Below are 14,576 nucleotides of genomic sequence, written 5' to 3'. Positions count from 1 at the left end.
ATCCGTCTGCCCTCCCTCTCCCATCCATCCAGGGTCTGCCCTCCCTCACGCTCCCCCCTTCCATCCAGGGTATGTCCCCTCTCTCTCTCTCTGCCCCCTCTTTTCAGCCCCCAGCCAGTTCTCCCTTTTCTCTCACCAGTCCCGAGCTTCAGCCCCAGCCAGTTCTCCCTGTCCCCTTTAAAGCCCCCAGTTCCAGTACTAGCTCCCTTATCCCAACTACCCTCCTTTTCAGCCCCTAGTTCCAGCCCCCTTCATCCACCACAGCCTTGCATCCCCCCTTTTCAACCCCAGACCCATTCTCCCACCTGTCCTAGGCATGGACCCATTTTCCATCCTGCCCCCTTGTCAGACCCCAGTTCCAGCTTCAGACCCCTTCTCCCATCTGAGCACTCCCATCCCCAGTCCCCATCTCCCCTCTGATCTCCACCCTCCCCAATCCCCTTCTCCCCTCTGAGCACCCCAATCCCCTTCTCCCTTCTGAGGATCCCTTTGAGCTCCCCCTCCCCAATCCCCTTATCCCTTCTGAGAATTCTTCTGAGCTCCCCAATCCCCTTCTCCCTTCTGAGAATCCCTGTGAGCTCCCCCTCTCCCATCTGAGCCCCCCTCCATCGAGAGCCGACAGCTCTCGTCTACTGCCAGCACCCTGCCTTTTAAAAAAAAAAAATCCATGCAGCCAGCGACGCAGGCAGCGTTTCCCATCTGCCCTGCGTGCTGTGATGGCAGAAAATCATCTCGCTGGTGTCGGGCCTTCCCTCGCTGTGTCCCGCCCTCGAGGAAATAGGAAGTTACCTCAGAAGGGGGTGGGACACAGCAAGGGAAGGTCCGACGCCAGCGAGACAATTTTCTGCTTTCACAGCACGCAGGGCAGACGCGAACTGCTGCCTGCGTCGCTGGCTGCATGGATTAAAAAAAAAGGCAGGGTGGTGGCAGAAGATGGAGCACCCCCCACCCGCTGGCACCCGGGGAGAACCGCCCCGCCCTTGCTATGCCACTGCGAATAACCAATTCAGTTTCTGAAAACAGGGGGTAACATGATCATATTTATACATCCCATGTAGTGAATTCATCACAACCTGCAATGCTTGTATATGCCTGATGGTGTCTCCAGAATCTTGCTTGCTTCCAGGAAGGATTCCACTAAGAGATGTTATTCTTTCAAATGGAGGAGGTTTGCTGTCTGTTGTGAGGGCAAGGCCTTAGATCCTGTTACTTGCCCTACACAAAAAATGCTTGAATACCACCTGCACCTCTTTGAGTCAGGTTTGAAAACCAACTCTGTAAGAGAACACCTCAGTGCAATCAGTACTTACCATCTATGTATGTATGTATGTGGTGGGTGGGGGGGAGTAAGCCCATCTCTGTACAGCCTCTGTTTGTTTGTTTCATGAGAGGTTTGATGTTGACAATGCTCCCAGTCACACCTCCTACTGTGTCATGGAATCTCAATGTCATTCTCACCCAGCTGATGAAAGCTCCATTGTTTTGAACCACTGGATTACTGCCATCTGAAGTATCTGACCTGGATGGTTGTATTTTTGGTGTTGGTCACTTCAGCTCGTAGAGTCCATGAGCTTCAGACACTAGTAGCTCATCTACCCTTTACTAAGTTTCATCACAATAGAGTAGTTCCTTGCACGCACCCTAAGTTCCTTCCTAAGGTGATATTGGATTTCTATCTTAACCAATTAATTGTTCTGCCAAAAATTTTCCCCGAATCTCATGCCCATCCTCGATAAAGCGCATTACATACCTTGGACTGCAAGCAAGCCTTAGCCTTCTATTTGGATGCGGACTAAAGCGCCCATAGGTAGTGGGGTACCAAGGGGGGGGGCGGTGGGTGCAGTCCGCCCTGGGTGCACGCCGCTGGGGGGGGGGTGCCGTGTGTCTGTCGGCAACGCTTGTTCCCTGCTCCCTGTGCCCAGGAACAGGTTACTTCCTGTTCTGGGGCAGAGGGAGCAGGGAACAAGCGAAGCCGACAGGCGTGTGGCACCCCCCCCCCCCCCCCGCAGGTAAAAATGCACCCAGGGGGAGGTGTCCATCCTTTTGCCAGGGGGCGGTGTCCTTTCGCCGGGGGGGGGGGGGGGCGCCGCACCCAGGGGGGGGTGCATCGGAGATCCGCCCTGGGTGTCAGCCACCCTAGGAACGCCACTGCCCATAGGCAATCTGCCCGACTTTTTTTTTTTTTGACCCAAACAGGTTGGGAGTACCTATCGGCATATGCATGCTTTCCAGTTTGTTAGTAGATTGCATTTCCTTCACTTATGCCCAGGCTGGGCTGATTTTTGAAGGTCATAAGTATTGTCATACTGGGACAGACCGAAGGTCCATCAAGCCCAGCATCCTGTTTCCAACAGTGGCCAATCCAGGTCACAAGTACCCGGCAAGATCCCAAAACAGTACAATACATTTTATGCTGCTTATCCATGGCTACGTCGATCACCCACTTGAGATCAGCCTCCATTGAAGAGAATTGCAAAGTTGCAATATGATCTTCAGTCCACACATTCACATCTCACTACTGCCTTGAGCAGGACACCTGACATGACAGCTGGTTCAGTTAGACAGTCCTGCAGAATTTGTTTGGTGTCTAGAATCCAAATCTACCCTCCTAGGCCTGTTTTTTCTGTTCCAGGCTGCACCTTCACAACCAGTTTGTGTATAGTTTTAAGTTAATTGATTTAAAGGCCTTGTTTCTAGTCCCTATTGTCCTAGCATTGTTGGTTTCGGTGACCCTGGTAGCTAGGGATTTCCACATATGAGAATGCATTGGGCCTGCTTGTTCTCAGAGAAAATAGTTACTCACCTGTAGCAGGTGTCCTCTGAGGGCAGGAGGTCCAGTATTCTCACATACCCTTCTTCCTCCGCTTGGAGTTGTCTTCATTTATTCCATCAGTCTGAGGTATCTGCACTCACACGTTGGGCAGGAAGGCACCTGTGAACGTGCAGAAGGACGCTGCCATAACTTTCTTATGCATGCTAGGCAGTGTCCACACCGGGCTCCGTCAAATGATGTCACCCACATGTGAAAATACTGGGCCTGTCCTTGAAGAACACCTGCCTCAGGTGAGTAACTTTGCTTTACCAAATGGTTAGCATGCAGACATGAAGAAAATACATAACACTTTAGCATGTCTATTTTTGCTGCATTAAGCACATGTCGGTACTTAACACAGGTTAATAAAAGGACCCCTTAGTGAGTTACCCAATTCTTATAGTAGCAGTTTTTGAATTGTCTAAATGAATTATGTTTTACACTTAACATTTCACATTTATGTAGCTCATGGGCCTAGCATTGTATAACAGCATCACCTTAGATATTCGGTTCCCACCTTGCTGTTACAAGAAACTGTTGAGCCCTCCTATATTCTCTTGTGATCGGAACACTCCTGTAGGTATCACGACTGTTACCTTGGATGACTTGTATCAGATCATGCCAGTAAGTATAAATTCTTTAAAAAGTTAGTATTTTTGACTAAAGTTGTCATTTTTATATAATCATGCCTAGACCATTGCATATATGATAGTCTAAAATAATCAGAAGAAAATCAGTGAATTTAATTTTTAGTAAGTGGCAATGTGGAAAGACCCTCAAGCCCATCTAATCTGCCCAGTTATTTTGTCCACTCTGCTATGGAGGAGACCCATGAAGAATAGCACAAAGAGAGGACGTGTATAAAAGGAACAACCGTTTACTGAGTTTAAGACCATAAACTTTATTATAAAAGCCAGCATGGCCATATTTCACCCATAGGGTGCATAAAGGGTCAATGTATACTACATAAAAACAAATACCATAAATATGGCATATATGGATGAAGCTATAGATTGGTAACAAATGTTAAATAAATTCATTAGTAAATAATACATATGACAAACCATTAAAAGCATATCTATACTTTTAAAAATAGTTTAGTGATATCTGATTAACAATAACCAAACAATACTAAAAATTGACATTGACCAAATAAAATATGATAATATGAAAAGGATTATCTGTGTTTTAGTATGTTTATAGAAAAAATATATACAGTGGTGGAAATAAGTATTTGATCCCTTGCTGATTTTGTAAGTTTGCCCACTGACAAAGACATGAGCAGCCCATAATTGAAGGGTAGGTTATTGGTAACAGTGAGAGATAGCACATCACAAATTAAATCCGGAAAATCACATTGTGGAAAGTATATGAATTTATTTGCATTCTGCAGAGGGAAATAAGTATTTAATCCCTCTGGCAAACAAGACCTAATACTTGGTGGCAAAACCCTTGTTGGCAAGCACAGCGGTCAGACGTCTTCTGTAGTTGATGATGAGGTTTGCACACATGTCAGGAGGAATTTTGGTCCACTCCTCTTTGCAGATCATCTCTAAATCATTAAGAGTTCTGGGCTGTCGCTTGGCAACTCGCAGCTTCAGCTCCCTCCATAAGTTTTCAATGGGATTAAGGTCTGGTGACTGGCTAGGCCACTCCATGACCCTAATGTGCTTCTTCCTGAGCCACTCCTTTGTTGCCTTGGCTGTATGTTTTGGGTCATTGTCGTGCTGGAAGACCTAGCCACGACCCATTTTTAAGGCCCTGGCGGAGGGAAGGAGGTTGTCACTCAGAATTGTACGGTACATGGCCCCATCCATTCTCCCATTGATGCGGTGAAGTAGTCCTGTGCCCTTAGCAGAGAAACACCCCCAAAACATAACATTTCCACCTCCATGCTTGACAGTGGGGACGGTGTTCTTTGGGTCATAGGCAGCATTTCTCTTCCTCCAAACACGGCGAGTTGAGTTCATGCCAAAGAGCTCAATTTTTGTCTCATCTGACCACAGCACCTTCTCCCAATCACTCTCGGCATCATCCAGGTGTTCACTGGCAAACTTCAGACGGGCCGTCACATGTGCCTTCCGGAGCAGGGGGACCTTGCGGGCACTGCAGGATTGCAATCCGTTATGTCGTAATGTGTTACCAATGGTTTTCGTGGTGACAGTGGTCCCAGCTGCCTTGAGATCATTGACAAGTTCCCCCCTTGTAGTTGTAGGCTGATTTCTAACCTTCCTCATGATCAAGGATACCCCACGAGGTGAGATTTTGCGTGGAGCCCCAGATCTTTGTCGATTGACAGTCATTTTGTACTTCTTCCATTTTCTTACTATGGCACCAACAGTTGTCTCCTTCTCGCCCAGCGTCTTACTGATGGTTTTGTAGCCCATTCCAGCCTTGTGCAGGTGTATGATCTTGTCCCTGACATCCTTAGACAGCTCCTTGCTCTTGGCCATTTTGTAGAGGTTAGAGTCTGACTGATTCACTGAGTCTGTGGACAGGTGTCTTTCATACAGGTGACCATTGCCGACAGCTGTCTGTCATGCAGGTAACGAGTTGATTTGGAGCATCTACCTGGTCTGTAGGGGCCAGATCTCTTACTGGTTGGTGGGGGATCAAATACTTATTTCCCTCTGCAGAATGCAAATAAATTCATATACTTTCCACAATGTGATTTTCCGGATTTAATTTGTGATGTGCTATCTCTCACTGTTACCAATAACCTACCCTTCAATTATGGGCTGCTCATGTCTTTGTCAGTGGGCAAACTTACAAAATCAGCAATGGATCAAATACTTATTTCCACCACTGTATACCATTCAACCTGGTGACTGACCTTGTACTAATAAGATGTTTATGGTGATGAACACAGTGAATGAAAAATGTAAAGATAGTACCAGAGTTAGAAGCACTAGTGTTAGAGATGGAAACTGGTAATCAGATAAATGGTGTATTCTCTACATGAGAAACAAACGTAGAAAGTAAATACAAAGAGTATTTAATGTATCACCGCATTACAAATTGTAAAACAAAAGAGCAAGAGGAATTGCACAAATGTTGTAGGAAAACATAGTATGGCAAAATATGCAATGAAATATTCAATGCAAAATGAACACACATGTGAATATGTACACACACAAAAGAGGCAGGCATGAAGAGCAATACATATATTAAAAAGCTGAATGTGTTAATGTTTGTATTGAAATGAACCAAAAAGTGAGCAAATTATGACAGAAACATAAAGCATTGAATAAACAAAGTGATTTGAGAAAAACTACATGTATGTGTAAATCTAATCAGGATAAGTCTACAAAAACTGCACAAAATACTCTGCGGCAATGCAAAAAATGGCAACAATATTTAAACTGAAAAATTCCTGCCACAGTATTGAGTGACAAGTGATGTCAGCACCACAATGGCAAAATAATAAAAATATTCCTAAATAGAACTACTGTTTGTCCAAAATCAAAGAACATGTGCTAAAACAAATGCAAAAAGCTGACTTAATGCTGAAAATGTGGTCCAATTTCCAGTATTGTAATGAACAAATTAAATTGACCACACAAAAAGATTAATTGAAAATTTGATTAACCTGATATGGAACAAAATCAGAAAAAAATCATCATATATAAAGTCAGACATAACTCATAGAATATTAATGATATCAAAGGGGCCCTTTTTACTAAAGCTTAGCGTGTGGTTACGGACATTGGCATCACTCAGAGCGTCTTTTACTTAGGCGCGCTGGTGTTTTTAGCGCTCATTAAAAATAGGCGCTTGCTAAACACACCCATAGGAATACATTGACGTCTTTAGCATATAGTACGTGCCTATTTTTAACATGCGCTAAAAACGCCAGCGCACCTAAGTAAAAGGCCCCCTTAGTGCTACATGGCCCATAGGTATAAAGTAGGATGTGCAGCATTTAGCTAATGCCAGTGCACACTAAGCTTTAGCAAAAGGGCCACAAAATGACTATCTGTGAAACTGTGTAAAACAGTATTGTATTCAGCATAATTCCTTAAGTAAACTGTTATATGTGTCATAGAAGCGTTTAAAAAACACTTTTTCTTAAAAAGATAACATGAAGAAATCGTTGCATATGAATAGACAGAATGTCAATTAATGTAATTGGTTAATATGTAAAATAGGAAAAAAATTGATGGTGATGCAATAAATATATGTAATGATACTTATTTGGAAAACATGAAAAATGAAGGGGCATTGTTATCAATGTAGGCTATCATTAAAACATATTATTTTACCACTAACATGTCCCATTTTATGCAGTGAGACCTGTTAAAAACAACCAGGGTTAACGGTAAAATAGCATTTCTTAATGGTAGCCCATGTTGGGGTGACGCAAGGTGGACCAGGCTTACAACAGCCTTTGCATTTCAACATTCGCTTACAACCAGCTCCCCTAAGTGGTGGCCATGGCAGAAACAAGAGCTAGGGCTTGGGAAGGGGTAAGAAACATGTTTGCGGCTCAAAGGGGGAGGATTGGAGAATTTGGGGTACAAAGTACATAGTATACAGGGCCTCACATGGGGAAGGAAAGGTTTTTTGGGGGAACATTATTAATACTGTTTCACTATTTTTTTATTTTATTTTTTTGTTACATTTGTACCCCACGCTTTCCCACTCATGGCAGGCTCAATGCGGCTTACATATTGTATACAGGTTCTTATTTGTACCTGGGGCACTGGAGGCAGTGGCATTCCTAGGGGCGCTGACACCCGTGGGCGGATCGCCGGTGTGCCTCCCCCCCGGGTGCAGCCCCCCCCCACCCTGGCGCACGCCGCTCAACGTAATTCGTTTCCATGCTCCCTGTGCCCCGGAACAGGAAGTAACCTGTTCCGGGGCAGAGGGAGCATGGAAACGAACGACGCTGACCGGCGCGCGGCACCCCCCCAGTGGCGTGCACCCGGGGCGGACTGCCGCCACCTCCCCCCCTCTTGGTACGCCACTAACTGGAGGGTTAAGTGACTTGCCCAGAGTCACAAGGAGCTGCCTGTGCCTGAAGTGGGAATTGAACTCAGTTCCTCAGTTCCCCTGGACCAAAGTCCACCACCCTAACCACTAAGCCACTCTTCCACTGGGGCACTTGTAATAAACATTTCACCTATGTACAAGAAGTATGTCTGGTTAAGTTCACTCTTTTCTGCCACTGCATGTGGGTGGGCTTATGGGGGTATGAGGTCTCTAAGCTGCACAGCCTTCTTATCATTGTTACCTGGGTTTGCCAGCATTGTTGCCTGTTCAGGCATCTGGCGGTTGATGGCAAGGCAATGAAGCATCCAGCAGGCTAGGAGGATGTCACACACTTTGCCAGGGAGTAGAATCAGGTATCTGAAGCAGGGTTTTAACATCCCAAGTGTGTGCCTCATTCTATCTCTCTCTTGAGCTGGGCTCTTGGGTTAGACTATGGGCTTCATTTACCATATCCTGCACGGATAGCCTTTGCCACCCACAAAGGAGAGAGAAGCGGCTACATGAGTTCTAGTGTTATGGTGGTTGGCACATCACAATATTGATGATCTCAGAGGCTTGCAGCACTGGTTGTTGCATATAGAGGGATAATCTGTGGGGAGAGAAGAAGAGGTTAGTGGCTGTAAGGTTGTGTTTGGGCATAGTGAGCTCATATAACAGCCATCTCCCAGTGATCTTGCCACTCTCAAAGCAGTCATGTATGCCATATTGTAACAGAATATAAGCATTGTAACAGGAGCTTGGGAAGCCAGCACATGCAGTTGTTATATATTGGAGTTATTACAGACCACCTGCATATAAAGAGAATGGTACAACTTGTGGTTCCTATAAATTGTCTCCTTGCCAGTAAGTGGTCTAATCGCAATGTATGTGCAGTCACTGGCCCCAAGCATTGAGTGAAAGTGTGCATGGAGAGAGTGGTGAATGCTTGGAATGCGCGAGAGGTGGTAGAAATGTAAACGGTAACAGAATTCAAGCACACGTGGGATAAACATAAAGGAATCCTGTTCAGAAGGAATGGATCCTAAGGAGCTTAGCCGAGATTGGGTGGCAGAGCCGGTGGTGGGAGGCAGGGATAGTGCTGGGCAGACTTATACGGTCTGTGCCAGAACCGGTGGTGGGAAGCGGGGATAGTGCTGGGCAGACTTACACGGTCTGTGCCCTGAAAAGGACAGTACAAATAAAAAAGTAGCACATATGAATTTATCTTCTTGGGCAGACTGGATGGACCGTGCAGGTCTTTTTCTGCCGTCATCTACTATGTTACTATGTAAACTCAAAGAATTCTGTTATAGTTTGGCGTTGCTGCTGCTCTTGGCCAGGGATGAGAATGTATTGAGTGTCTCTCCTGAGAAGGATCTGAAGCAACTGAGCTATGCAACATGAGATTGCTGACTGCTAAGAAGAACTAGAAAAGATGCTAGAGCCCAATGTATAGAGAGGACAAACCCTGCCAGAGCACTTGAAATTCACCAGAACCTTTCAGACATCCTTTGAGGCAACAGTGAGCCAGCCAGCCTGCACTTAAAACTTTTTTTTGACATTTATTTCTATGAACTCCCATTTCCACTTAAAAATGCCAGTTTCAGACAGTAGAGGGTGCATGAATACCAGCCTTTTATAGATTGTAAGAATGAAAATTAAGTTGCATGCTGAGATAAAACTATTTTATTGCAAATACATTTAACTACAGACCAACTGGCTAGAATTCTACAAAATGCATCATTTTGCCCTAAAAATATCAAGCTAAGAAGATAGATCAGAGAAACATACACTGTGATGACAGTACGATAAACACCATTTGATCTCTGGCTCTCCCTGCACTTCTTTATAACTATGAATTCTTTGTGCATATCTCAGGCCTCCTTGAATTCCATTACTATTTTTGCTTCCACTGGGAAGCTGTTCCATGCACCCACCATCATAAAGAAATGTGAAAGTTACTTCTAGTCAGTGTGGGGTTTTTTTTCTAGCGAAAAAGGTGCTGGTACTCAAATGCCAAGCCACCCTTCAGGGTGGGGTTATCACTGAGGGACCCACCCCACAATAGCCAGGTCCCCTGCAACCAATCACAGAATCTATGACAAGGCAGAATTGGTGTGTAGGGCCTGAGCTCTTTCATTAAAACTTGGTGACCATGGGTCAATTTTAGCAGACAATGAAAAAGATGCCGGTACGTAGTACCCCTTCAAAAAAAGCCCTGCTTCTAGTTGTACCCTATTTGAGCCTCATATCATGTGTTTTGTGCCTCTGAGGTATTTGAATCTCTCTATTATGCCTAATTTTCCTCTCTCTTAAAGTACATATATTTAGGCTCTTAAGACTCATTCAAAAGGGCTTTTTGTGCAGATCCAGCACATGTTTGTAGTCATTCTCTAGACTGACTGTATTAACTCAATTGCCCTTTGGAATGATTTATTTACTTTATTTGTTACATTTATATCCCACATTTTCCCACCTTTTTACAGGCTCAGATGAGATGACATAGGTCATCCCCATCTTTAAGCATATTTACAGCCATTAATTAAAGCTAAATAGTGCTTTATAAAATATTTAAAAAACGAATATGCAGTATACAGAAAAATATAAATTCTGTATTGGAGGTAAAATCAGTCTGCCTGATATTCAAACAGGCATATTTTCAAAGCACTTAGAGGCATATTTTCAAAGCACTTAGCCTCCCAAAGTTCCATAGAAACCTATGGAACTTAGCCTCCCCAAAGTGCTTTGAAAATATGCCTCTTAGCCTTCCAAAGTTCTATAGGTTTCTATGGAACTTTGGAAGTCTAAGTGCTTTGAAAATATGCCTGTGATTTAAGGGGCAGCCATTTTCTTTTAGTGGCCAGAAGGGGCAGGAGCAAGTGGCCTTCACTCCTGCCTCCAACAACCCCACAGACCACTAAAGACATAAATTAGACCCGGGGGGAGGGGGGGAGCCCTACCTATACCATGGGGGAGTTGGACCTCCGGGGAGGTGGGAGGCATCTTATTCATTGTGGTGTGCTGGGGGGAGGGAAGGAGGGGGCTTCATAAGGAGATTGGGAGGGGGGGAGACTTTAAAAACAATTACTGCAGGTCCCAGCCAATATTCAGCTGGGGCCCACATAACTGTCTTATGTGGGCTCCGACTGAATATTGGCTGAGCCGCTTAAGGTCCAGCAGCCTGTCTGCACACATTTAGTCCCTAATGTTCAATGCCGGCGCCCAGTCATGACCCAGCACTGAATATTGGTGGCTTCCACTGGCTGAATATCGACCAGAGTAAATCTTGTTACATATAATTATATCTCAGAGCATGAAATGAGCTTTATGTTTTTAGTGGGAGGTTTAATATTCTTGCTTGCATAAAAGAGTAAACCACTCCATGTTCCCAGAGGATTGGGTGTCTTATTATTTAGCACACATTAGTAAAAGGAACTCTAACTATTTATATTGTAAAAGTTCTCAAGCTCAGTTTTTTTTATGTTTTGAAATTTAAAGAAGTATTTATTGAATAATAAGAGAATTTCCAAAAACAGAAACGCTGAGAAATACAGCATCATAAACAAATATGACAGGATATCCCTGTAATATCACAATCCAGGTACACAGAACATCATGAAAAATGAACAAGATGAAAATCTCTTATAAGTAGACAAATACACCTGAAAAGAAACTTCTATTTTTTTTTATTGTTAAAAGGTACTCCCCTACCCATACCCCATATCTTAAAAGGAACAATGACTGATAAAAGGCTCCCAAATTAGTTTTTTTTTTGTTTTATATGTGTGGTTTGTTTGTGTTCACTTGTAGGTGGATGTAAGTGTACAGTATGTGTAGTCTGACTCATTGACAAAGGCATAATTACTCCTGATGCTGTGACTATACGCTGAAACATGGTCTGATGGACATTTGTTAAAGTCTGGACATATAAACACCCTTTGTGCATTTTATTTATAATAAAATTTGGTTGAGCCAACTGGCTTCTCCACTGCTTTGTTTTCTGCTTTTAATGCGCAGTAGCCATTAGCATGGTCTTTGCTAACTTTCTTGGCTGCCCCCTCCTTTTGGTTTGTCTATGCTAACATTTACTACTCAGTAAAAGCTGCAGTAGCTGCTTAACACAGCTTAGTAAAATGGTCCTCTAGTAATTAAGGGATGCAGGTAATGTGATGCTCTGTGATTGAAATTTTATAGAGTAAAGAGAACTTTTTTTTTCTTTTCAGGAGCTGGCACATGGATTAAGTGAACTTTTATCCTATGAAGGTAATGTGGAAGAAGATTTTTATTCATCTTTTCAGGTAGGTACATTTATACATTGCTAACTATTTTTGAATATTCTCACAGTTTTCCATGGTAAGTTCCCGATAGGCCCTGTTGACAAAATATTTCATTGCTTCTGAACAGTTTGCAAACTCAATGATAACACCAATCTTTTATAGTAAAATATTTTCAAGTGAATGATAAACAGTGTTCTCTTACCAGGTTTTTCAGGAAGAATTTGGAGTCATCAAGTCATATAATTTGAAGCCAAATGGTGATAAAATTCCAGTTACCAATCAAAACAGAAAAGGTAATTTGAAGAGTGTGTAAACATATCTTTGCCTGCATATACATTTATTGAAACTGAATGCTAATTGACATAGTAAATTGGATTAAGGAGTAAAACTACAAAACTTTTAACTATTTTGTTTACCATCAATTCTCCTAAATTCCATAGCAGTCTGCACAACAGTCCGCACAGTGGATTTATAGTAATGAGGGTATGTCAGTAATTCACCACAGGTATAGTGGGATGACATGAATAAGGTGAATGTAATGCTATGCTATGCTCTCTGAAAATAAATGCCACATCCCAATAACGTTCTGTGTTTACCCTCTGAATATGTACTGATAGATGATAAGCACAAGTAACTATAATAAGAGCAAAGAATTTATTTACATGAATATCATAATAGCAAATGACTATTTACAAGCATAAAGACAGAAATATTCCAGAAATAAGTGACATGTATAAATGTACAAACTGCAGCAGCATAAGCTTAGAATTGCAGCTCTATAAATGCGTAAAATGACCACTGTTAGAAATCGGATTGAACACACAGACCCTGACATAGTTGTGTGTGCCCTCAGTTCATTCCCCAAAGGAAAGCAATTACAGAGTTTGTCTTATACAACCTGGACAGCTAAGTGAGTCTCTTTCCCCTGAGGAATGGCTGTAAGGTATTCCATTACGTGCTGGTCGATGTGATGTTGACACAAAAGAGCTCAGATGATAAGATCATGAGATGAGATAATAGTCCTTTTATACTATTTTTGGAACCAGTACTGTCCCTGCTGATCAGATCACTTTATGATATGTGATTGCCTATACCCTGTATGTTATGGCTTGAAAACCCACAAGAATGTCTTTTGCCAATATTCCAGATGCCTTTCCTGGAACTTTGGCCCCAAGTAGTCTGGTTGGTCAACCTGACCAAAATGTCTTACATCAGCTGGATTGCCATTTCATCAATTATAACAGGCTTCTTTCAGAAGTGCATGCCTTGGACATCTTTGAAGCATAGTCAGTTTTTGCTTTCTTTAGGCAGAAAAGTACTGCATTTGTGATCTGGAAAGGTGGCTTTGCAGGCATAGTATGGACAACCTCTGTATAGTGGCAGGGGTTCTTATCCCTTCAGATTCTATATAACTGCAGTTTGTCTGACCAACAGGTCTTCCCTGCTGATGTATTATCCTGAAATTTGACCCCCCCCCCCCTCATTATTGTCCCTACCTTGACCATTCCTACCTCAAATTCCTCAGTTTAGGACATCTGACTAAAAACGTGAGAGAAGATATTGGTATTTTAAAGTATATCCTGGTACCTACTAGAAATACATATTAACAATTAATATTTAACAGAACAAAAATTGAGTTAAAGTTCCAATCAGTTACACTCACACCTCAGTATAGTTCGTAAGGTTATAAAAACAATATGGATGGTTGACTGCTGCTTTCAAAAATTTCCTTCCAGATTTTGTTGCTGTAGAAGGCCATTTATTTTGCAATGCATAAATGTACAGTGCCTTGTTAAAGTCTTCATATTGCTATACATTTTTCATATTTTCCTGTCTGAAAAATACAATTCAAAATACATTAAAATGTGAAGATTAGTGAAATAAATTCCCAATATACTCTATGGGGCTCATTTTCAAAACAAAAAAGTTCAAAAAAGTTATAAGGTGCAGAAATATGTTTTTCTCTCAAAAATATTCAAGTTATGCTTTTTGACACCCCAATTTTAGTAGTTTTGCTCCACAGTTTATACAAATTTCAAGGCACTGTGTTGGGGGCATGTTGTGGGTGGGACATGGACAGCACCAAAAGATAGACATTTTTCTGTAATAATGGAACCAAATGAAAGGGCTAGGGCCAAAATTAAGACTTTTTGGCTAGACCTGTTTCAATCATGACTAAGTGACCAAAATGTGCCCTAAATGACGACCACTGGAGGGATTAAAATATAACCCCCATACTCCCCCAGTGGTCAATGACACCCTTCTAGCCCCCTAAGATGTGACAGTGACAGTACATACCAGGCTCAAAGACAGCCTCGGATATGATGGCCACTCCTATTAGAGCAGATCCCTGGAGTCTAGTGGTTGGTGCAATGGACTGTAGAGAAGGGGACCCAGGCCTATATCCCACTCTGACAAATAATGGAGTACCATTACATCTGTTTATTCATAATTGGATAAACCTCAATGTAACTGAAGAAATCAGACCAAACGTGGGCCGTGTTTCAGTGCACAAG

At 42.8% G+C, this 14,576-nt stretch overlaps 1 protein-coding gene across 1 annotated transcript in view; it reads left to right on the top strand.

The window, feature by feature from the left end:
* Positions 1 to 14,576, top strand: part of HECTD2 (HECT domain E3 ubiquitin protein ligase 2) — a 137,203-nt gene that overhangs the window by 89,221 nt on the left and 33,406 nt on the right. The window contains exons 15-17 of the mRNA XM_030204820.1: positions 3,278 to 3,436; positions 12,007 to 12,081; positions 12,266 to 12,353. Coding sequence (XP_030060680.1) covers positions 3,278 to 3,436; positions 12,007 to 12,081; positions 12,266 to 12,353 — 322 coding nt within the window. The remainder of the gene's footprint in view (positions 1 to 3,277; positions 3,437 to 12,006; positions 12,082 to 12,265; positions 12,354 to 14,576) is intronic.

Source organism: Microcaecilia unicolor, chromosome 5 (assembly GCF_901765095.1).
Source record: "Microcaecilia unicolor chromosome 5, aMicUni1.1, whole genome shotgun sequence".
In the NCBI taxonomy this organism is placed as follows: domain Eukaryota; kingdom Metazoa; phylum Chordata; class Amphibia; order Gymnophiona; family Siphonopidae; genus Microcaecilia; species Microcaecilia unicolor.
Note: the sequence above shows the minus strand (reverse complement) of the source record. Positions and strands in the feature narration are given on the sequence as shown.